Raw genomic sequence first — 25,490 nt, 5'->3', positions numbered from 1 at the left:
ATAACCAAGGGTATAGTGACGAATGGAAAACAGGACAAAATGCAGCAGAAGTTTCCTTCAGGCAGACCATCAAAACTAACTGAATGTATTTCTTTGATTAAAACAACTGCTTCTCTAGACAGCAGAAATGCAGTAGATTTAATCTACTTGGATATCAGTAAAGCACTCCTTTTGCCGCACCGGAAATGCTTAGGTAAATCGGAGAAATGTGATGAGCTGGAGAACATGGATATCAATGTGAAAATTTCATGGTAGGTGAGAACTGGCTACTGTGTAAGCACTTAAAGAGGAAGTATCAGGGAGGAAGGCAATTTAGATTAGTTTTCAGTGGACTTCCTGAAGGATCTGTCTTGCATCTGATTCAGTTCAGTATTTTCATTAACGGCCTTGGCACAAAAAGACGTGTGCCACTGAAACTGCTGACGATGCAAATCTGGAAGCACTGTCAATGCAATGGAGGATTAGGATATCATACAGGAAGAACTGAATAACCTTAAGTACTGCAACAACAGTGGCAAAATGAAAATCAATAGTAGAAAGTGCAAGGCTGTGTGCTTAGGGACTAACAACAAGCATTTCCTTGTTAAAACTAGCATTCATACACTGGAAACAAATGAGGAGGAAAATGTCCAGGATGACTCTGAGCCACCAACAGGATGCAGCAAGGAAAAAAAGCAAAGGATTTATCATGAGAGCTACTGCCAGTGGAGACAGGAGAGTTTGAAATGCAACTGTGTAAGGGCTGGATGAGACTGAGACTGGGATACTCTGTACAATTCTGATCACCTATGCACTTGAATGATGAATTTAAATTAGAGCACTAGTAGAGAAGGTGACCAAGGGAATGGAGAGTCCCTCATCTAAGCAGTCATAGGAAAGTAATAGATTTAGCCCAGGAAAATAATGGAAGGAAGAGATACAGTGGCTGCTGTATCATATGGCACTTAGGACAAGGATGAGAGCTAGGGAGGGAGAAGTATTATATAAGCAAAGGAACAGTCCTGGCACAAGAACAAATGGGTGAAAAATGGCAATGAATAAATTAAGGCTGGAAAGAAAAGATGTCAACCCACAAGAACAGCAGGTCCTAGCCTTCCAGTGAGGGAAGGAGACTGTAGAGCGCAATTGGTTTATGGAAAGAAGTCTATGACATGCTGCTGAAGACTGTCATAGCAGAAGACTGACTCCTGGATTCAGAAGGTCCTTTCAAGTATGAAATAATGAAAACAAGGGCTCAGGTCTCCTGTAGTTTTCTGTAGATGAAGGCGGGATTTCTAGCTGTTAAGCAGCTTAACAGGCTGCTGTTAAGCATCTGTGTAGGAATAGCACATATTCAGCAGGTCCCTGAAAGAATTCAACCTCTTTTAAATTCTATTATAGCAAAGAGGAGGAAAATTAACAGTGTTAGCATACAGGCCCCTACAAGTATAACAGTTGGGAAATTTCATGTGTTTTTGGTTCTTGTTCCGCATTAGAGGGGAGAAGTTTCATATTCATAGACCAACCATGCATGCTGAAGTGTGTGGCCACTGGCCGACCTATGTTTTCAGTAATAACAGCTGATGTGATCTGTGATTTCTGAGTCTTGTGCCAACATGAGTGCTGGGTTTGCCTATATATTTGGGTTGGTGTTCAGTGTGCTGGAAACAACCCATACGCACCGCATGCAAGAATCCAGATTCCATCTGGTTACAGCAAGGTTTTGTAAAAAATATCTAAAGAGCTAGGCAAAGGATTAGAATAAAGAGGTGCTAATAGGGTGCAGTTGGGACAGGAAAGGAAGCTGTAAAGAATTTAATGGAAAAAGAGGGTCAAGGAACATAAAGAATAAAATAGGAAGAAAAAGAGGCATTTTTTGAAAAGGTGAAAGAGTAACAATAATAAAGAATGAAAGATTCTTTTATTTTTGCCAGTTTCAACAAAACCCTTAAGAAAGTTCTGTTCTCTGACGTTTAATTTTAAAACATGTCAGTGTATCCGATCCTTTTTTCAGTGCAGCTTTGTTTTTTTCAGATGCTGGGTTGCAGTTGCAGAGCCCTAATCTCCTCCTTGGCCTTACAAAACTACTGTCCCCTGCCCCACATTATTTGGCTCTCCCAAGAAGTGGCTGAAATTCAAAGGATATATAATTTGCAAAGCACTTTGGGATTGTGCTGGAAGAAAGAGACTGTTATTAATATCATACTCTTTTTTCTGTAGATCACTTTATATATAATGTGGGTTATTGCTTTTTATTTTCGTTATAATTTCAACAGCAAGAGCCTCCTCCTCCACTTATACAACATGATCTCACCCCGTCCTGAAGAGTTTACAGTCCAAATTATATATAGATTGAGAGAGGAAGCAAAGGGACAGTGTGGTATAGTGACTTGATCGAAGTTGCACAGCACATCCAAAAGAGAAACAGAGACCGTCTCCCATGGCCCAGGCCTATGCCCTGGCCATTAGACCTTTCCCCAGAGACAAATTCTCTGTAAGGTGGTTCTACTTAAATTTTGAGTAAAAAAAGTGTAAATGCAGATCAAAACGCACAGAACAGAGCAGATTACTACAGAAAGGAAAACACTGTTTCTTCTTCTACATTCAGGTAAAGGGCTTAGGTCTGAGTGGAAATGGGAAAGGACCTTATTGTAACAGATGCTATAATAATTCTACTCGAAACCCTAAAACAAATTCAGGGCTCATAAAAAAGCATCGACATGGTGAAAGAGAATGGTTTCTTTAAGATGTTCTTGGTCAGAGAATATGCTAAGCATGCATTTCTAATATCTGGGTGGGCAAACGCAAGTGGAAATTTAAATTCTACAGAGGCACAGAGAATGTGCTTCTGAAAATGTTTCCAGTCAAAAGCATGTTAAGTGTGAAAGTGTGGTCTACATGCAGGGAGTGAGCGAGTGCAGTCTGTCAGATCATCAGCACAGAGTTTGTGGCCTTTCCGGGTACTGAGCCCATGTGGTGTCTGCTGTCATTGCCCTGGCAAAAATGGACCAGTGAGAGCGCCATTGTGCCACTAAGCTCGCCTGAGGATAACTGTGCTAAACTGTGGCCTTGTAGTTCCACACTGAAAAAGAGATACCCTGGATAACAGTAAGGGCTGGACCTGAATCCACAAAAGAAACGCAATCTGGATATAGTGACAGAGCGGTTCCTTCTCAGGAGGTCTGGGATGCGTGATTTAACCTTGCCCAGTGTCACTGCCCTGGAGAGGCAGCAGTGTCATCGAGAAAGTGTGCAGCGAAGACGAGACTTCACCAACAACTCAGGCTCATGAAGGTCCCACTGAGAAAGAGCACTGTGTCTTACGGCTCTAACAGACCTGATGGCTGAGACCTCCCAATGTTGCTCTCAGCTAGTAGAGGCAGAAGCTGTCCACTAATTGCTGAGCTTTGTAAGCTGCTTTTCTTCGTCTCCCCTACCCAAAACCCCTCCATACACCCGCCCAGGCTCTCTACGGTCTCTTCCCAGTGGCTTTACAGAAAGTCTAGAAGAAATACTTAAAACCAGAATAGCCAGAAACATGAGCAGATGATCCTTGTTTCTGCCTTTCAGAGAAAATGACATGACACAAATCCCAGCATCACTGAATTTAGGAAACTTCCTCACGGAAATGACAGTTGTTTCCTTGAGGTCACTAGGAGTTTGCTCTCAAACACCTGGAAGCACACAGGGTATCTCACTATACATTTCAGTACCACTGAAAGCAGTATGGCCACAGCGTTGCACAGGAGTAATACCTAGCGCAGGCAGAAAACTAAACCTGAAACAGCCTACCTCACTGATGGAATTACCTGACACTGAATTTGCCTGCTTCAGGGCGCTTTAATCAGCAGACAGGTCCAATTAGATAGAAAGAAATGTGCTGTTTCTTTATTCTCCTGTTATTTCTACCAGACGGGCTAGCTTTGTAAGGGCACTTCCCTGGCTACTCCGATTAAACAAGATGCAACAGCTGGCAGGTTGTTCTGAACAGGCTTTTTTAGGCATTACTGAACTTTATCCTAAACTGATTTGGTGTTCTAACTACTCTCAAGAGCAGAGGGTCCACATTAGCCCACAGTGGTAAACATTGCTTCAGAGCAAGAGTGAACTTTTTGGTGAGGAAATAAACACAACTAATTAGTTTGTTTTCCTATGTTCTGTCATTTTGGCTGGAAACATCACCTTTTTATACAACGGAAAACAAAAAAGTGCTCTCGCCAAATTAAGTGGAGAGCTTTTCATTATTTTTAGAGATTGTTACTTACTACTGTTAGAGCTTTAATTACGCCTACTGATGCAGAAAAGCACCCCTTGATGTCAAAAAGCATCCTCACACCGGAAAACACCTAAAATGCGTTTCGTTAGAATTTCTTGACCTCAGAGAGACTGAGGTGTATCTCCAGAACTATGCAGGTGTTACTAGGCACTGTACAAACTGCACACAAAAAAAGACACCCTCCTAGCCTAGAGACTCACAAACTAAACTACTCGGGCCAATACAGATCAGGCATGCAACACAGCACATCAGCTATGGTAGCTTAAAGGTTGCTGGTTGTTCGGGAGGTTTTTTACACCACCATGTGACAATTAATCAGACCCTACTCTGTGCTGCTTAAAAAAACAAGGGTACACATGCCATCACTGTGACCTTGTCTAGCTTAGTACCACAAGTTACTCGCTACTCTAGGAGGCAGCCAAGAGGAAAAGAAAACAATCCCCAAACAGTGCATGAATGCAGCTTGCATGGAACCCAGACTTACTAGCCACAAATTAAGTGGACTCCTAGGTAATGAAAATCTGATCTGCTCAGAAACTGGGAATGAGTATTACAGCTGGATATCGTGGCTAACAATGTGTTCCAATGCCTTCAGACAGTTTCACCATGTTCACCAGACGGAGGCTTTGGAAAGGGGTTGTTGGTGAACAAAAAGGATATTGTTTTTTGTTACTTTTAACTCCTTACCGTGATTGGCAGGGGTGTGTGTTACATTTCCTGACCTGGGGCTCGGGGCGATTCACTCGTTGGCATTCACTGTCGTTCACCAGTGTCATAGTCTTGTTAATAATTCGAGTACAGGACACTACGGTTTTTCGTTCACCTGCAAGTCAAATGAAAACAACTCTGAAAAATCAGGAAATCAGTGCCTAAGAAATCAGGTCAATTCACTATTAATCAGCTCTCAAAAGCCAGGAGCTCACTACTATCTGTACTAGAGCTAATCTACACAGGCCTAGCACCTCTGTAAGCAACCTTGTTTCTGCTTCTGTCTTACCTATGTCCTGTTCTGCTCTTCCAGAGAACCTACAAATCTTTCTGAAATAATTGTTAAATTGACTGTTCCGCAGCAGCAATATGTTCAGCTTTCTCTTTCTAGCGTTTAATGCGAAAACAATCTTGAAAACAACCTGCTTGCATTCCTGGTTCCTCCTCTGCATGTTGCTGTGCCCTGTAATAACCTTGGACAGATGCTCCTGTTCTGTGAGCTGGAGACACATAATCGCCCTACCCCTTTGTGATGGATAATGACAGGAGAGCTGCGTCTTGCTGTTCCCAATGCGGGAAAAGCCAGGATGAAAAGGACTGACCAGGCTTCAAGAATGATAAACTGGGCTTCTTTGTATTTCACAAAGAGGTGAAATTAAGCTACCAAAAGTTAATTATTTCTGATCTTCTGGGCCTCCAGATGTGCTGCTTAACCAACCACGCCAGTGAGAGACATCTCAGGAGCAGTCAGCTTTTCTCACATAAACTATGCCTGTGCATCAGCCGACACAGCAGTGTCACTAAGATAGCAGTAGGGTGGCCCTCAGGGCTCAGTGATGCGCTGTGTGACAGCAAGAAAGCTGTGTCGCAGGGCAGCATGATATGACTGCATGTCACAAGGAAAATGCCATCCCTGCACCATGTGACTTTGCCTTACTGCTAATTATTTTGGTTTCCTAGCTTCTCTCCCTGTAGCCCTGAGTCTGCAACAAACTGAGTTGGTTCATGATCTGCAACAGCTAATAAAAAAATAATTCAGATTCTGTTAATACAAGATTTGTAGACGTCTGTAGAGAAGTTACTGACAGCTGAAATTGCAGCTCAGGTTGGAACTGCAGAAAGGGAAGCTGAATAAATGAATGCAGCTTGGACAAGCAGTAAAAAGCATCTGACAAGCAAAGCACATGAGATGGACTGCCATATCCAAATTCCTACTGGTGGAAGCCATGTTGTCAGGTACTGATTTGATTCATATATGCGACAGGCTTGCAATACAAATCAAAATAGCCACAATTTTCCTCCTTATTTATGTGAGGACCCAGTGGCTATAACAAATTACTGTTTTAAAAGGTGAGTAAAAGCATCGATTTTAAAATTAGTTCTATTTACAGAGAAACAAACACCATGATTTCCATATACTGAGGACAGCGACTGCAAACGCGAAGATGACCCCTCTCTTCTTGGGACGTGTAAGATGATTGATAATTGGGTCTAGTTGCCAAGACAGATTGGCCAGAACGCATGTAAATGATACATTTTCTTCAAGGAAAAGCCTACTTCTTCCAGCAGTAAAAACTCCATGGACAGTGGCTGATAAAGCAATCTCTGGCTTCACAGGCGTCAGCTCCCTCCAGGGTTCAGCATATCTGTGTCTCAGCACATCCTAGGGAGTGAAAAGTGTGATTTGCAGCGTGCAAATGTACGCCTAGAAAAGCCGCTCCACGTTAAGAGTGTCTGACGCAATCTCCAAGAGTTGTCACAGCAGCACTGCCCCCGTTTCATCCCTGGGGAAGGAAGTGTCTTTCAGCAAATATGCCTGAACACCTGTGAAAACTCTGCTCCAAGAATCTGACGGAGACTTGAGATATGGGGCTGCACACAGCGCCTTGAGCCATCCGTGGAGCACTAATCCAGGTGCAGCTCCAGCCTACAGTAACGAGCCGACAAAGCAGTGTCCCTGCCAAAATGCCGGGTGAAAATTAACTGTGGGGATGTGGATGATAGCCGGGAGAGCTGGTGAGAACGAGCTCTCATTTGAGCTCATTACGGCAACATCCATTCCCATGGCTCAGTTTCCTTCACGCTTTGGCAACAGTGTCTTCTGCAGGCACCTCTCTAATGGCTGGTGTCTGTACACACTGTACAGCAAGTTCCATCAAACTCCCACATGGCCTTACCTCCTCCACACTGCACACTGCACCCTTCCCATCCACTGTGTGTCCAAATGTACAAAGAATCCTGTTGCTTTTCTGGCTCGCTTCTGTTTTCAGCAGTATAGTTTACAGGAATGGTGTATTCATAATGAATTCCATAATTCTGGTCGTGAAATAACAGCACCTGGTGCAGCAGGGAAAGAAAGGCTGTTACAACACACAGTTTCCTGGGAAAGCCAACAGAACGCAGAGACGGTAATGCTAGCAATGCTGTCTTGGGCCAGTACTTCTAAACGTAACATCACATGCCTGCTGGGAAACGTTATGCCCAAAGCGAGCGTGACTCTTCCTGCTGACAGGCTGCAGGAACAAGATTTTACGGCCTCTCAGATACCTGAGGATGGCAAGGAAGAGCCGTGTCAGGCAGCTACTGGCAACATATACATTTTCATAACCCTGCACATGGCTGGAGGGAGGCGAAACCTTCTTCCAACAGCAAGGTGATTATTTTCTATGGAATCTCAACGATCACATTATTAACAAATACCATAGCAATACTGCTGTAACGCTGGTTGTGTAAGTGTGTATACCCCTTAGTTGGAAAGACAGAACATCTTTCCTTAGATTTACTTAAGCTCATGATAACAGAATCTCAGCAATATTAGACAGGTCAGTTTTGCTGGCTCCTATCACCTACAGAAATAGGAGCAGCACCTTATCAAAGAAATTATTTTAAGTAGAACTATTGTAAATGAAGTGAGTAGCTGCCCAATTAAAAAAGCAAATTTGCAAATGTTATTCTCCCCCCAGTAATCATTGCTTCCCATTAAGATTGGGAGAAATCATTCCTCCTTAACGAACAATCTCACTAAAACCGTTGCTGTCACAAGCTCATTGAATCAAAAAATAACCACAGGTGCTGAAATAAAAGGTTCAGCTTGCAGCCACTGACATCCTGGAGGTCTGTAAAATGAGCACTGCGCAGCAACACACACTTAACACCCTTTAGCTGCTCTGCACAGTGCCTAAGTTGGGGCAGAAAAGTATCTTCCAGAAGATGTTGCATACAAAGATATGATTTTGTTTCAGCTACAGAGGTAGCCTAATTCCTGGAACCAAAACGCCAAGCTGAGGCTAGCCAGCCATCATTACAGTTTCAAAGATGAATGGAGCTTTTCACACGACTCAAAAGGCCAGGCAGCCAGGGGCAGAGGACTCAAGTCCGGCTCTGACGTTTAGTGCATGAGATATGAACAACTTGTTCTACAGGGCTGAGCAATTGGGCTTGTCTAAAGCATCTCTAGGCTCTGGGGGCGTCTGGTTGTCCTCTGTTGCCAAGAGGAGGTCTAGCGCATGGCCTAGCTACACAAACATTAATTTCTCCAAGAAATATACTTAGAGTAATGCACTTGAAGAAATACCTCAAGTATTAAAAACAAGCTCCTAAAAAGAAATCTTTATTATCTCAATATGGGAGGAAGACTAGTGAATCTAAAGGCCCATATGAAACCAATTTCATGCAATTTTGTAGCCACGTTAAATTGGTGTGTGTGTATGTGTGTATAATTGGTTTCAAATGCAAGTCACAATGGACAAACTGAAGCTTGTGGCTCTTTGTCAGTGCAGTGTATTCCACCACTGTTTGGACAACAGTTTTCTATTTAGAGTTAACTGGTAACCATCCTGCCATTCTTGTGCTGAGAGAATGAGACTCGCAATCCTATATTAAGAAAAAGATTAATGTCTGACTTGAGCAAAAGACTTCATGTGTGCTTTGTTTATGACTCAAAGTGATTTTGAACCACATGTTTTTTTAATGGCCTGGTAACTTTCGCTTTCCTCTTTCTGAATCATTTCTGGGGGAAGGTGAAGAAGGAAAACTTCCTCTCCTCATATCTCCTGAAAATGTCAGTCTGTACTTGAAAAGGGTACACACGGAGAACCTCACAGGCGCTAGCTTCCTCTGCCAGTTACTTATTAATGAAGGGGAAAAGAATATTTCTTTTAAAATAGGTCTCTACTGATGCCGAAGTTTGCAAAATGCTGACACCTGATTTTATTGCAATGAGCCTCAACCAAGGAACGCCCTGGAAGATTTCTAGAGCTGAAAAAGGAATCCTGCAGAGCATCTTCCCAAAAGGTACCAGTGCGACACCTTTCTCTCATATGGTGCCCAGAGGTTAGGCAAACCTCGGTGGCACAAAATATGTTGTCAGAGTCTTGCTTTCGGAAGGGAAGACTTGCATTAAGGAAGTTACAGCAAACAACCCATACTTTAGAACGCTCTATGTTTTTATGCATCATTCTCTATAGAAACTGCAAAGCTTTCTGCACGCATTCAACTAGTAACACTCATTTGACACAGGCATTATTACATCTATCTTAGCGACGGAAACATTAAGGTTAGCAGAGACATTAAAGAGCTGGCCCATGGGTCACCCTATCGCCTGTCAGTGTCAGCCTGGGACTAGAATCCTGTTCTTCTGACCCCTGCCCAGTTCTGACTCATGTTCTCATGCTGAACATATTAATATGACTGTTCACAAAATGACATGCCCAGTTAACAAAAGGATTATACTGAACCTTAGCAAAGACTTTCAACAATATGTTAAAACACATAAAATAAAAAAAATATATATAAATAAAACAAGGAACATTTCTGTGTGCAAGTAAGTCACTGCAAACGGTCAAATTCACACGTATTCTCTACACATACAAAATCTGCATGTTGCCTGTTTAAGTAACAGTGTATTTAAATATAGAATATGTTCTGGCATAAGCACAGAAGGTGTTCAGGGCAAATATCCTTTCTGCGTGGGCGTGAGAGGGTATGTCCATGAGATAAATAAGGCCCTTGAAAACCTACGTCCTTTAGAATGGATTTGTCACATTGTCTGTGGCACATTACAGGAGTGTCCTCTCCTGAAGGTGAGTCTACTGGGACACTGCATGTTATCCTAGAAGAGGGCTCCAGTTGTTTTTTAAGTAGGAAGCTGGGTTTTTCCAGCCCTTGCAGTGCTGCAAAAGAATGCAAGGACAGACATAACAGGAAATTTTTAAAAAACTCCGCTGAGGAAGCAAACAAGCACAATTTAACTTTGAGCTAGGATATAAACCCTTTATGTTGCATCACTTAAGAAATACAAACAAAGGATATAAAGTTACCATCAAGTGCAGTGGTATTTTAGTTGGTCCTTTGGCAGAGATTTTCTCCCACAGACCCCTTCGCACGTACCGGACAGTAGTGCCTGCGATCTGAAACTCACCAGGAAGCTCAATTTTCCAGTCGCTGTTAATGGATCTCTTACTGGAATCTTTTAGAGCTGGAAAGAATCAAACACCATGGGATGAAATGAAAGCAAATCCATAATTAAAATATAGACCATTGAGCTTCTGTCTCAGCCCACCTGAAGTGCAAGATGCAGTAGTCTTGTAACAGACTTGTGTTTAAAAGAAAAATGAGACATAATTTTAGCGGGCTAGTCACAAAGTGACTAACTCAGGAATACTTTGTATTTCAGATGATGAAGGCATTTCTAATTATATTAACATTGCTACTAAGCAGCAACGATGTCACATAGACTGCTATAGCTACGGTTTTAGTACCTAAAAATTATTAGGTTCTGCGTCCTAAAGAGGCAACATTCTCTGGCTTCAAAACTGTGAGGCATTCTCTGTACTGCTCCACTGCCAGAAAATTTAAAGAGAGGAAAAAAACTGTGCAGCAGGAGTTGACAAAGGAAAAGGAAGGAAAAATAACTACCCACTGTCCTTGAAAAAATATTACTAATTTAGGACTACATGGTAGAACTCTTCTACGCTTTGATCTATTTCAGGAGCATGTCTGAAAAGCACGCATATTCAAGGCACAGTGTTGCATTCAGTTACGTATAAAGTTCTGCTTTCGCAAAGAAAAGTTTGCACGACTAGAATGTTTTTCTTTGAACTGAATGAAGAGAGATTTAATTGGTGTTTAAAGGTAAACCTAAAATACTGCAGCATTGCGCTAACATGCAAGAACCACCAAGCAGAAGTGACTGACTAGAAAAGAATAGAACTTACTGGCCCAATTTCCTTACCCAAGCTGAGCGGAGTGCCAAGTGTACACAGCGAGCATAACTAATGAACAATCAGAGATATCGTTCTTCCTAGAATAATCTCAATATTATCAGTCAAAGGTTACGGTGTAAACATGTAGACATGCCTGTAAAATAAACATGTCTGGTGCTTCTGGTACATTGGAAAGTAACATTTATATCACTTTAAGGATTATTCCCAAATCTAACTATTTAGTTTTTATTCTTAGAAAAACAGATGATGCTATAAATTTGGACACATATACCAAAATGACAGGCATGATATAAGAACCTAATACTACAGAAGAGCTGCTTGAGAATGATTTGAAGATACTACTGATGGAATACTTAACACACTTGTTCTGTTACATTTTCACGGCTATTGAAACTGGTCCTTAGGGTGAAATAGTATGAGAGCATCCACGGCTGTAAACAGAAGCCTGTTTTGCAAGGCAAGATGTGCATATTTGTACATAGACCTCCCTCCCACCCTGAGATCAGTTAAAGTCTGGCAGCAGTTGGGTGCAAAGATTCTCATTTGGATAGGAAATAATGAAACATATTCAGAACTTCAAGTATTAACATAAAATTCATAGATCATTTACCTCTGAACTCTCCTTCCAAATACAGCAAGATAACTTCACAATTATTCTAGTTTCCAAGCAGAATGATCTTTTGAAATAGTATTTTCCTAATTTTTCCTTGAGAAAACATCAGTGAAATCATCATGAAAACATGTGAAGATTTGCAAGTACAAAAGGAAGCTGTTCTGCCGTTTGCATGCACTCCATAATGTAAACACTGAACAGGCCAACATTTAGCTTTCATCAGGTTATAAAGGGAAGAACACTGGTTAGTGAGCAGAATACGAACTTGGCAGATCAGCTTAATACCACCTTCTGCTCAAGCCTGGAGGGCAAAATATTCCAATCTGCAAGCACTAGCTACTGGCATAATTCAGAGTGGCCCATAGGTTGCTCTAAATTACTCTAGAGGCTTTTTGCCAGGTAAGAAACTGCAGAGACATTATAAAGCTACAGCAGAAGTAAATGGAGATTGCACTCAGGATACTGCCTGAGGCCTAAGCCTAAGGTATCAGCCTTACCTACCCTAAAAGGCAGAAGCAGGTGAGACGTTGTCTACCCCTAGGTTTGATGTAACCAAGCCAGGTGCAGATGAAAAACAACAGCAGGCAACGAACAGCCTGCCGCAGATGAAAAACAACAGCAGGCAATGAACAGCCTGCCACAGCCACCCTCCTTCCAGAGTCCACAAGCTTCAGACACAGGCAAAACTGGAGCTGCTGCAGAACCACAACCCTGCGGCCAAAAAGTGCCTCTGCATGTGAGCAAGAACGACAAAGCAAGCCCTGAGGCACAAAGGAAGCCCAGTAAGATGACTCTTTAGAAGGAAAGATACTTCAAGTATCATGTCTTTCCTTTCAGAAAAACCTCTTGCATCAGCATCCCTGAAATTCTTCAAACACTGAAAGGCAACTCCAGCCGTGAAGACATCGTATTACTGTAAAATGTCAGTGTGGGTCATTTAGGGATTTCTATGCTCTCCACATTACAAGGGAAGCACAGTTATTCAGATGTCTGTGTGATGTGCTGAGGGAAGAGAAAATTGGCAGGCCCTGTTCTAACAGAGAGAAAGTCCCAGGTCCCCTTTGTGGAGATCCATGTTCCACGGATCAAATCTGCCCAGATGTCAGACAGAATAGCCTGTGTGTTTTTCAGCTACCGGGTTTCCTCAGTTCAAGGTTTACTGTGTCTCTTGGCTAAGCCTTTACCAAGTTATTTCCTTAACCTCTAGCTTTTCAAGCCTATTTTATTCTCTTCCAGTTAAAAGTAAGACCTTGGCTTTCACGTGAGCGTGTTGGGAGAAGGTAAGAGGGGTCGCTTTAAAACCTCTTCAAGTCAATAAGAAAATCTCCCACTGTCTTTCCTTTGGACCAAGTCCCCACAACAAGCCAACAAACCCTTCTAGCCATGCTTTAGGCTATGTACAATTCCATACCATGCCTAGCAGATGAAGAAGAGGACCTCCTGCCCACAGCACCACACTGACTTACCAGCTTGGTCTAATTAACTCTGAGGAGTGCTTGCAGCGATACTGGACTATTCTGTATAGACTCTCCTTGTCTTATGGTTGGCTAGCACACGTTTAACACCTTCTATACAGCTAGTACAATAAAGGGTCCCTCAAGAAGCAAGAGGCCAGCTCCTCCCTTCCTCATAGGAGGTTTAAGAGGAAGAAAATCCCTGCCAGATTTCCATTTAGGGGATTTCCTGAAAAACTGTTCTGCTTAGCTCAACATGACGAGTGCCTGGCTCCATAGATACCAGATGGGCTGGAGAAGGTGAGAAGATACACCTGAAGCATCTAGCACAGGACACTACCGAAAGGTACTCCTCCATTTCCAGTGCCCAGGCTTGTTCTCAGGCACAGGGACACCCTTTTCTATGTTGTAAAAATGGTCCCTGGTGAACTTCATAGCCCAGGTCAACTAGAATTCTCCCAAACAACTCCCAGCATGGGTCAGCAGCCTGAACTTTCCGATAAATAGTACATAGGCAGCCCATATGGGGGATGCTCCGTGATAAGTGGCCTCGGGGCCAAGGAGCTTTTCAGAGCACATTTAATTTACAGATAAAGTATCATCCATAGTGTCTAACCTCTGGAGAAGTCCGGAGCAATGAAGGCCTCAATATCCTCTGTGCCTGGGTGCGCCTTTCTGAGAGGGTCTGCACCCTGGGGAGCTACTGGAGAAAGGTGGTTTCTATCCTGCTGCATGCAATCTTCCTGACAGCCCTCAAGCTCCCACGAGGGGCTGTCCAAAGTCTCTAAAGCAAGGATGAAGGGAAGCTGCAGCTACAGTTTCCACCCAAGGAACAGGATCTGTGTAGGGGGGATGTTTTTTCTGAGAAAGGCTCCCTCTGGCCTGTAGACTACGGTGTATGATGACGGCCTGGTATTGCACGCTACAGCAATATAACTCTGTCTGCAGCTTACTTCTCTTTCCGGTTTGCTTCCCAGTCTACAAAGTGCCTTCTGCCAACTTCAGACAGATTTCTGAAGCAGGCTTGCTTTCCACTGCCAAAGCCCAGTGGCTTCCAGGCAGATCAAAGCAGGTATCACGCTCGCCTTGAGCAGTCCTGAACACGACAATCAAAGCTATGGATGAGATAAAACTATCCACAGCAGCATGGCTGACATGTAAAGATACCAAAGCATGTGCTCAAAACAGTCTATGAGAGCTTGCGTGGCTAAAACTAGGCTCTGGTTCCACCTTATCAAAGTAAGACAGCTCACTGATGAAACCAGAATGTTTAATCTTTGGTGATCTTTCTTCTGAGAAAGCTTTGATTTTGATAGCGGCAGGCACTGATCCCTAAGGCAACAAGCAGAAGGAGAGTTTAGAAATAGCCCTGTTCTCAAAGGCACCGCTTGAGGCTGCTCTGGATGACAGGAGTTACGCTGTAGATTCAGCTAAGTATCTGAGCCAAAATGTCTTCACCACTGTTTGTCTTCACTCCATGCAAGTGCCCTGTCAGTAGGCATCTACACTGCAACTATAAAATCCCCTTGTTTCTTAGACATAGGCTATTGCTATTCCTCCCATGCCTGGTGCTGCACACAGCTACTGCAGGCCTGGCTCTGCTGAAGAGCAGACATGATAGTCTTGAACTCAACAGGGTGAGTAGGGCCTTTTAAACCTATTGAATGCTGTGTTTTTCATCCAAGCACTGCAATAGCACCTTGCAGAGGACAGCAAGTATCTTTACTCCCATTTTGGAGAGTAAGCAAAGCATCCAACAGAGAAAACACTTGCCCAGCATCTCTTAGACTCAGGAGCAGGAGATACTCAGTCTTCTCCGCCAAAACTCATCTAACTGTGGTGGGAAAGCCCAAGCAGGGAAGCAATTATGAGCCTCTTTTTGTCAATCAGTTCTCCCAATAATTTAAACTAGCACCCAAAGGACTTATTGTGCTTTGGATGCCTAGCTGCAGCTCTCTTGGTATCCTATGCCTCCAATGAGGTAGGGAAGCACAGCTCTTCCCTCCTCCCAACCGTGCAAGGGGCTGTCTGGTTAGCACACAGAGCAAGCACTCTGGAACAGAGACAGGGCAACACAACTGTGTTCTCTGATGGTCAGTCCAAAGCGCTTCAACATGCTCCCTCTCAGTATTTACAGCCCCTGGTAGGAACAAAAGTCCACAGTGTGGGCTTGTTAATAATCCGATTTCCCTTCTCAGGAGCTACTTCTCTCCGACTTCTCTCCCATGCTTCTTTTGCCTGTGAGTACTTCAGACATGGGAGTGCCTCCATAAAAACTGTTAATAATAGCCAGCCCTATCAAACTACCAATGGAGCAACAGCTTCATTTAGGAAGTAGCAAGCATCTGCTCTTACATCTCCAGGCTATCTTCTGGCTCAAAGCTGTAAAGTAGGGCAGCTATGGGAAAAGGAACCCCAACAACAACCCATAACTTCTCTTCTCCTCATTGGCTAGAAGACAGGAACTGACCAATCTGACTATTTCTAAACCTGGCATCTAGTCAGATCTTTATTTTCACCTTGGTCCCTCCAGCCTGCTTCCCAGCCTCTGGACACAAACTGCCGAGGCATTTCCTGCTCACGGTGGTTTTTAAGCTTTACAGCCAGCCAAGCCAGCCAGCCTAGGTTGACTGTAGGTGAAGGGAAATTCTTCAGGCACAGCTCCCAGCACAGGGAATAATGATTCCAAATTACACTGGGCCCATTTCCAAAACACTGCACCTGAGTGGAAACAGGGCTTGATTAGGCTCAACTTTGTCAGTGTAATTGAGATAGAAAATGCTTCCATAGTCAGACCTGCATTTACAATACATCTTGTGGCCTATGAGAGTGACTGGATTTAGTTCCCTTGGTCATCTTTTTTGTCTTGCTGGAGCACTCCTGTTGCTGTTCTTCAGCTACTCTTTCTTTGTGTCCATTGTTCCTGGGAAGAGAAAACTTTGGAAAGCTCAGAGAGGTTCTCCTGGTTCCTGACCATGAATCAAAGGGCTGAAAGTATTCAGAAGCTTTAAAATGACCAGATTACCACTTGTTGGGTTCAACTTTTGGACTAAGAACCATACAAGAATTATTATCTCTGTCATGCAGGCAGGGCCAAATTCTGCTCTCTGATTTTTACCACCCAGCGGAGAGATATCTGCTCAAGTCAAGGTTACATGGTCACAACGGACAGCTACTAGCAGGTACTAGCTCTCAGATTCTCGATCTGCCAAAGCACGAGCCCTTGACAAATACCCTGTGCAAATCCCACCAAGACAAACAAAAAGGCTGGCTTCCAGAAAGCAGAATGTTTGCAAAGTCCAAGGAAACACTGGTTCTCATTGTTCCATCAGTGCTTTGCTATGTCAAACATCTTACATGTAGGCGTAATCCTCTCCCAGCAGTCTGGCTGCAGCATTAGCAGAAATAGTAGCAGCAGCAATACTTGCTTCCTACCAAGAAGTGGCACAAATGCCAATGCTTTAACCCAAGGGCAGTTGAACGACAGGATTCACCCTCTTTTTTTCCCCCTGGAGCTGGAATCAGAGATAGAGAAGAGAAGGATCTTTCCCAGTGATTTTGCCAGCTTTGGTAGCATCCCAAGACAGAAAACTACTAGCACTAGATCTGAAATCGTCAAGACACAATCACTTTGTAAATGTTTTCAGCAGCATCCTATATCCTGTTACCGGATACTGACATCTCCTCTTGGCTGCAAAGAGGAGGAGGATTATAAGGAAGACATGTGGAAATTAGAAACCAGGGGTCCTAGTCTGAGCTTTGCTACTGACTCACTGTGCAGCCACGAGCAAATCATAGCACCTCAGTTTCTCCTTCTGCAAAACGGAGGAGGACAAAAAGATTTGTTATCCTTTCACAGGTCCTACGACAGGCCTGGAAACAAATCCCATCTTTCAGAGTGCTTTTGTACCCTAAAACCTGGCAATGTCTCCAGTGTGAGAAGCTCACTTTGGGAGAACCAAAACAGGCACAAGTGAAAACAGCGCCAGTGTGTACGTGATACTTCTGAGGGACAGGGGAGAGCTGGAACATGCCTCTGTACCAACCGCTGCAACGAGGACATCAGTGTGAGGAAGGGCTGAAACGCTGTTTGATAAGGAAGGAGAAAAATCATGTGTCAATGAACTTATCAACAGCGAGAAATGCCTGGGTTTGACAATGCAGGGACCTACAAGTGGCAGAAGTCCACTAAGTGTAAATGACCTTGGGGGATTTTCCCTTATCTCTTTCTCTTCCCACAGAGAATAGCTGCATAGCATGACGAATTTAAGAGAGGCAGAAGAAACTCCCCAATGTGTGACCATGCTGCTCAGAGTGGGCAAAGAACGTTTTAATGTGTGGGGTGTTGTTTTGGGCCTTGAGCAACCTTCTTTCAACTCCTTGCTCTGCCACAGGCTTCCTGTGAGAATTCAGGGCAATGAGACATGAGCACCTCTATGACCTGGTATCTCTAGAGGTAGACTGGAGATAAAGCCCTTCATCTATCATAGAAATGACATAAGAAACATCTTAATGGTTGAGATGAGAGGCAGACAATCAGGCTGACTGATGCAACATGACTAGCTGCATTTTCCAAACGCCCATCCAATCCTTAACCTGAGTGGCTGATAACTGGACAACAGATTTTTTCACAGCTCATGCCCTAGAACAACACATACAAATTTAAGCCCTCACCAAGGGCTAAAACTTTGTTTACCCAGAAAAGGGTGAAGGGGAACAGGAAGCCTGTTCACCTCAAGGGGACTGCAGAAATAGAAATGAGAAGAGAATTAAACCAATTATTTGGCCTGAGAAAATATAGGCAAGTGGACCAGAGGCTGCAACTAGCCCATCTCGGACTGCAGGATCCAGTCTTGGGTACGGCATCAAGTGAAAACCTGCTGCTGCAGGAAATGGCGCAGGCAACTCCACAATCAGCTTATCAAGGGATATCAGCGGCCACGTCCTGCATCTGATCCAGCCTGAGCTGAGCGCAGGATCTGTCTGTCTGTAGCCCTGCCGCTCCTGTCTCTAAATGCACTCTTGTCTTTCCCACTGCCTCCCAAAGCGCTGTGCGCTCCTGGCAGCTGTGTGGCACGTGCTGCTCGGGAACCCTGCTGTCCATATATGATATTCTGTGGTCCTTTGGGCTTGTATACAGGCCTGTAAGTGTCATGTATTTTCACATCAAACCAGCATCATGAAAGCAAGTTACCAAAGCAGGGAGCGACTGCAACAAGAATGAAAGCAACAGCAACAAACCTATCATCTTATGGGTCATTTAGAGAGGGGCCACTTTAACAGAAAACAGAGCTGAGTTTTGAATTAAAACATTTTTTTTTGTCTTTTTACCCAGAAAACTGTGAGCAGGTTTATCCTCAACCACTCTGATCCGCCGGGCACCTGCAGGGATCACAGCTGCTTCGATGTAACCTATGGTAACAAAAGGGCAGATGGATGAGAGCATCCCACAGACAGCCAGAGGAATCATTCATTCAGTATCTCACCAAGAAAAATCAACTCCTGCCCAGGTTGGGGAATGGTGGGAAACACTTCAAATGCAGCCCCTACTGTGGCAGCCAAGTTTCACTGCTGTGACTTGCATGGCTGTGACTAATCACTTCGGCCTGAGAAGAGGGAGAGAAATGCATGTGCGCGGCGTAATTGTGACTTCAGGCTTGTGCCTGGGCCTAATTAGGTTTGCTCCCTTTTCCATCAGCCTGGCTTTTCTGTGGTACTGACAAAGATGCAGGAGGACCATTTCAGAGCTCCTGCAAAGCGTTACTGTCAGGAACAACGCTGCACATTACAGAACAAGACATGCGTGATCTGAAATTTTGTTTCCAAAAGATGCTCCTGATTTCCCTTCCCAGAAAAACCTTCTTGGGGCTGTGATCGGTATCAGTTATGGTCCCTCTTCCATAAAACATTTGGGCAAAGCTAAAACTAAACTGCAGGAATCAGTGGGAAAATTGAGGAGAAGAAATTTGCTTTCACTTGCGCACTAGCTTTATACAACAATTCTATAGGATTTTATGGTTAACCGTCTCCTTGCATTCGCCTGCTAAACAGAATTCCATGGCTCAGATTTCCTTCAACGACAGAGCTGAAAGTTTCTCCAGGGCTGACTACCAATCACCTCTAAACCCCACCAGCAACAGCTCACGCCAAATTGGACCATCTGAGCATCTGACGCTCTGACACGGTAGGGAAGTTTTTATAGCACCCCATCACATTTTTATAGAATTCTCTTGGTTTTTATCTTTCTGAAATTCTCTTGGCCTCTTCATGCTCCCTTCAACAACCAGCAACATGATGTAATTATACCTCTTTTGACTCATAGAATAACACAAAGAATAATTAGGAGCTATAAGGAAATGTAGGCTATTTCCCCCACCACAGGGCCATCTGGAGTTACGTACTTGTTCCACAGGGTGGAAGTGGTGCCTTTAAACTATAAATCTGAGGGGCATTAGGGCCATTTCAAAGGCCTGGGAGTCAGGCACTGGCTTCACTGCACTCTGAATCAGGCCCCTGTAAATGACACTAATCTTATTACGACCATGATTTGATTCTTTCTAATTGGCCACCCAATTTACTTTGCAGTGTATAACTTGGCACCTCATCTGGATTATTGCTCTCCCTTTTCTTTTCGAGGTTAAATAGCTCATTCTGTATGTTCCCTCTTCCCTTCTTTGCTTTAAAAGACTGTGTGAGGCTGTTCAGTGTCAGCCCTGCCTTTATGGAAATTGGGGCCATTCAAGACCGATGGGTTGGAGAAGTGCTGGGGTAAGGAGCAGTGAATCCTTTAGCATGTAGCAACATTTGGGGGGCTTTTTTAGGGACGAATGCTGCTGAATGGCCATGCTTTTGCTACACGGATATGAGGGGCCACAAAGGAGGATGCTGACAGCCTCATGCATCTCAGTACTAAGTAGTTCTATCAGCATCATAAAATGGAGCGAGATAGGTGGGGTTTTGGGGTTCAGCCCCTTTCCTGTCCTGTGAATAAGGCCCGATCACATCACTCAGGTTTTGCAAGGTGCTTTGGATACAAAGCTGATTTGGCCCAGAAACACTCCCTCCTTCCCCGATCATTGTTTTGGATTAAACTTTTCCTTTGCCATTTCAGCTCAGCTCTTTTTACACTTGTTCCTCCTTATTTAGTTTATTATTTTATTTACTTCTCCCTCGACCAGGTTCTTTCCGAAACAGTCAGTCATCCCTTGCAGGAAAAACAGAAAGAGAGGGAGAGCAGGGCTGGAAACCACACCGCTGTAAAGAGGTCAGAGCAATAGCGCTCCCCTCTGCTACTACAGAGTGGGCACAATTATTACTTCCAGGGTCATTTTTTTAAGGCAGTAGTGAAATCTGTTATAAAGTCAAAGCAAACAGATGTCAGATTTTACTCTAGACATTGCTGGGAGTTGTTTTTTCATCAGCTGAGATACTAAATTACAGTCAAACAGAGCATTCTAGGAGCGAAACACCCTCATTGCCCCCCATGCATCTGCACATAAACCCGACCAACAGTTACCACCAGACGTGAGCATCCCGCAAAGGTGTGATTAAGGACAGTCCATCATGCTGAAACAGGCCCTATGACATACCTGAACACCCCTGTTAGGAATCCACTTTGGAATATGCCCAAGTTTCAGATAATTTAACATACCTGCTAGAGGACTATTTACTTACTTATCTTTAAATCACATGCCAGATACAAATGCCCAAAGCTAAACCATGCAGGGGTTAGATACAAAATTACACTGATCTTATGGAAAGCCAAGCACTGACTTCAGCGAACTTTGGATCTGCCCCCTGACCCCGCAACAGCCAGGAGTGTGTCACACTGCTTTAGAGGTGAGCAAGCTGCGGAGCTGTGCTTGAGGTTCGGCTAGTGCCATAAATACACTCTCATTTCATCACTGTGTCATGAGAGAAACACCACGTGGAAAAGCTGACTTTCACGTTACTTTTTACAATGGTAAATAGTGGAGTATAAGCTATTAATAGGGTATTAGTTCTGGAGACTGTTTAGTTTGGTCTCGTACCAGATTTTTCTCCTCATGTAATTTCTAATCCTGATTGATGGCTTTGGGGGGTTGTATGCACAGCTCCTGAATAAGAAAAAACATACTATGCTAACTCACTGCGCTCATGTGGCACAAACCCGACTGCTGACCTTTAGTTTTCCTTTAGCGAACCGTGAACCACTTTGCAGTTGCAGGGATCTGAACTGTCCGTTCAGAGACAAAGCAGAATTCTTGGGCATGTCCCATGGAAGTGCCTTGACACTTTTAGTCATCATCTCCAGCAAGACTGTGCGAGTTAGCGGTCAAATCCTACCGCAAATATACTAAATACACCATCCATGCAGCTTTGCCACAGGCCCAAACTCAGATTGCTATCACCACTCCAGTCTGGTGCATACAGCTAAGGTCAGGCTGTTGGTCACAGAATATTCCTGATCTTTGAGATAACTGCACCAGAAAACATCCCCATTGTTTTCCAGGCACGTTTTACTAAGCAAACCGTAACTGCAGATTGCCAGGAAGATTATCAAGTGTCAGCTAGCAAGACCAAAAAAAAGTCTCAGTCTTGGCTCAGAGTCAAGGACTCTCAAAGATCTGTTAGGTTTTAGGATAATTGTCTGCAATGCAGGAGTTTGCAAGGTTGGGTTTAAAGTTCTGTTTTAAATGAGGAACTGGTTAAAGACTGATGAGATTTGGCAACTATCAGGCAGTACTTCTAGTAATTTCACCCATAAATCAGCCTGTTAAGATGAAGCTTTGAAAGTACAACAGGAGAACTTCATTATTTGATAATTTATAGTGCTGTATGTAGTATACTCCACCTTGGGAACAGTTACTTTGGCACACACCAATCTTTCTGGATAATCTGCATTACATCAGTGTCTCAGGAATGTAAGACAGTGATTGAAGCAAATCCTAGATACAAATTATATGGTGTAACTCATATTAGGAGAGACATCAGAACAAAGAGGTAGCTTTGTCATCAAGCAGATTAATATGTGAACAGCGGCTACTGTATCTTCATTTAAATACTGGAGAGATTTGCAATAGGAAGGCAGCTCACACAGGAAAATCCATTATTAGCCATCGTTATTATTCCCAGAAAGAAGAGAAAGCGTAGTGTGAATTTCAGAACGTCACTGTTCTATTATAAAACTGTTTTCCTGGTTCAGAGCTTAGTCAGAGGTAAAGGAGAAACGCAGACTCAGGGGTAAAGGAGAAATTATCCCATGGCTGAAAGTATTGAGCTCTGGGCACTGTACCTTCATATCTTTCCCCTGTACACACATGACAGTTGGGGCATGAGAAAGTCAACAGCGCTCATCCCATTATCTGACTTCCAAAAAATGCCTTGATGCAAGGTCTCAGGTTGGTAGCTGAGGAACCCAGGCTGTATTATCTACCTGCTGGAGAGGGCCAACACAGCTTCCCTAAAGGGGTCTCCATGACCATTCCCACCTTTGCACCTTTTGGTGATTGCCAGTTGTTACAGGGATGTGGAAAAATGTCCATTAGTAACGACATGTTCATTTTCTGAGCAGCCAAAAATTGCGATGATTCTCACTTGCTATTAGCTTGAGATTAATTCCTCCACAGGCACCTACCCATCATTGCCCACTTCCAGCCATGGGATAGCGGGCTTGGAAGAAAATCATTTCATAGGGAAGCCACAGACAGATTTCAAAGCCTCCTACTATTGCTGAGAGGTTGGTTGCCATAATTTCTGTCCCATATGCTCTGCTTAAACCCTCCTAAGACACTCTGAGAGTTATTCATGGGGCTCTATTTTCTCATCATTTAGATGTACACTCTATTGACATGAAGAGAATTTCTTGCGCTGGCTAAAGATGTTCTTAGCCAGCACTACAGCACCATTGTTCATATTTCCTTTCTTTCTTTTAAATATATGCTGGTTAAGCAAAGTACAAACTAAAAAGCCTGCTCTTTAACCATCTTAAAAAAATCGCTAGTAAAGACTCTCTTTAGTCCCCAAAGTTCTAGCCACAGTAAATGGCATGTCTCATTTTACTATGTTCTGCCACTAAAAACAAACAAACAAACAAACAAGTGTGGTCTTTCTTTTGGATCACAGGCAAAGGGCAGCAATGAAAATCTTCCCATTACTGAGAAAAATCAGTAGAGACAAGATGCAGTAGGAAAACACCTCATTCTTAAAGTAGATTTCCGAGTACTACAGGCAGAGCCTCAGAGTCTGGACAGGTATCTTATTAGAAGCCAGTGAGATAAATCAGTAAACAGGTTATGAGCCGAGGAGCTATCCTATAGTTCTAGGTGCCCTGTACTGTGAGTGACAGGGGTAGGTAAACAGAGATGGATTTCAGAACAAGTTCGTATTTTTTTTTCTAATTATTTTGCAGAAATAGGTACAGGGCATGCTGTCAGTCAGTCAAAAATAAACCTCAGTCTAAACAATGCAATTAGCTGGCCTACGACAGACAGACAGCTACACGTAAGTGTATGTGATGTTTAGTGTCACAAGTAAAGGTTTTTGATCTCCTCTCCAAAAGAGAAACGGAATCCAGTTACAGCGGGATTACCCTGCATCAGACTTGGTAAGATCTCAACTGCAGGATCTCTTCTGAGGCACTGTGAACGTTCCACCACCCTGCCCTACCTGGTGGCAGAATCTTACAAAATCTGTGAAATCATGTTGGGAAAAAAGAAACGGACCTAGCACTTTTCACTGGGTTAATACAAATTTAGCTTTCTTTCACCCAGATAACTTTTCTGAAAGGAAAGGACCTGTACCTGATACCTTTGACAAACCAAGCTGAATAGTAAAAGGATTTGAAGTTTATCCATGGCTTTTGATACTAATCTCCCCACCTAATCCAAACAAAAGAAGACAAAGAACCAACACCAAAGGATGTCACCAACACCCAATGACACTGCAAACAGCATTCAAGCATCTTACAGGAGAAACACTTGGGAACAGCCTTTGCCTTTGCCATCACACAGGTGGAAACCTTCTTACAATGACTATTGGTTACTAAGAAACAGAAAGGAGTTGGCATGGGTTTAGTTCAGTTAAATGGTGCTTGACAACATGATTTGCAATCACAGGACACACAGGGATAAATCCTGCTGTCAGTGGAGCCCCACATGCAGAAGGCTTCCCAAAACAGATAGCACTTCTTAACAATCAGTGTCTTGACATTTGATGGCTATTCTCTTCTGCAATAAATCAGCATACTTAACGCAGCGTGTTGGCCTTGACTTGGACTCGTGCAATCATTTACACATGCAAACCCTGCATCTGCTACCATATTTGCATTGTGTAATCTCAATTGCCCTATATTTCCTTTAAAATTAATCAATAAATCAAAACATCTAACAAATGTTCATGCGATTATAATGCTAAAAAATCATTATCTTTTAACTTCTGTCAGATGGGTATAGGTGGAAGCATTTTAAGCAGCAGAAGGAACTGACACAGCAACATTTTGACAAGTTTGCTCTTTCGAGATGGTCAGCAAAGAATAAGGATCTATACATGCTTGTACACTGTAACACTGACCATGATTCAGTCAGCCCTCTCTTCCCCTTAGGTCATATGGGCACTGGGGGTCAGTGCCTCCTGTAGCGTCCTCGCTGCCAAAAAAACAGTTAACCAGATGAGGCTGTTCTGTTCCTACAGCCATGTAAAGTTAATACCCCCAAGCAGCCGCTCTGGTTGGAAATTGGTGTCATTTCCTGGCAGTGACCCAAAAATTTCATATTTATCTGTGTAAGATGTTTTGTAGTCTGGTTGGAAAAGATAAAAGGTAGCTACTCTTCAGGAGCAACTACAAAGTTCATGAACAGCTTTAAGACATGCTACAGATACCGAGAATAGTTTTCTCCATGGAAATGACAAACCTTTTCCACCATTTGCACCGAATGCAGATTCCTTGCCATAAGTAGGTAGAAGCTAGTTGAGGCAATGTAGTCAAAAGTTGCAATGCTGGAAATCATCCCATGGGTTGGCCTCGCAACGTAGCAACGCAAGCGTGCCCCAGAAAGTAGCCATGGAGGTGGAAAATCCTACCCATACCTCAGAGGAGGTCACTGGTCACAGCTGGCTCCACTGATCAGGAGGGTGCAGAGGAAGAGATCAATGAAGAGAATCAGAGCCCCAGACTTCAGTGCTGAGACCCTGATTCAAGGACGCTGCTAAGCACTTGTGCTGCTTTAGTAACCAATTGAACAGAAGTGTGTGCTTAA

The 25,490-nt window shown here is 43.5% G+C and overlaps 1 protein-coding gene across 1 annotated transcript in view; it reads right to left on the bottom strand.

Moving 5' to 3' along the window:
* Positions 1 to 25,490, bottom strand: part of ADAMTS17 (ADAM metallopeptidase with thrombospondin type 1 motif 17) — a 203,565-nt gene that overhangs the window by 38,217 nt on the left and 139,858 nt on the right. The window contains exons 16-19 of the mRNA XM_068958707.1: positions 18,586 to 18,666; positions 10,282 to 10,439; positions 7,141 to 7,300; positions 4,943 to 5,078 (exon numbers count right to left, since the gene is read on the bottom strand). Of these exons, the coding sequence (XP_068814808.1) occupies positions 4,943 to 5,078; positions 7,141 to 7,300; positions 10,282 to 10,439; positions 18,586 to 18,666 (535 nt within the window). The remainder of the gene's footprint in view (positions 1 to 4,942; positions 5,079 to 7,140; positions 7,301 to 10,281; positions 10,440 to 18,585; positions 18,667 to 25,490) is intronic.

This window comes from Struthio camelus, chromosome 12, assembly GCF_040807025.1.
Source record: "Struthio camelus isolate bStrCam1 chromosome 12, bStrCam1.hap1, whole genome shotgun sequence".
In the NCBI taxonomy this organism is placed as follows: Eukaryota; Metazoa; Chordata; class Aves; order Struthioniformes; family Struthionidae; genus Struthio; species Struthio camelus.
Note: the sequence above shows the minus strand (reverse complement) of the source record. Positions and strands in the feature narration are given on the sequence as shown.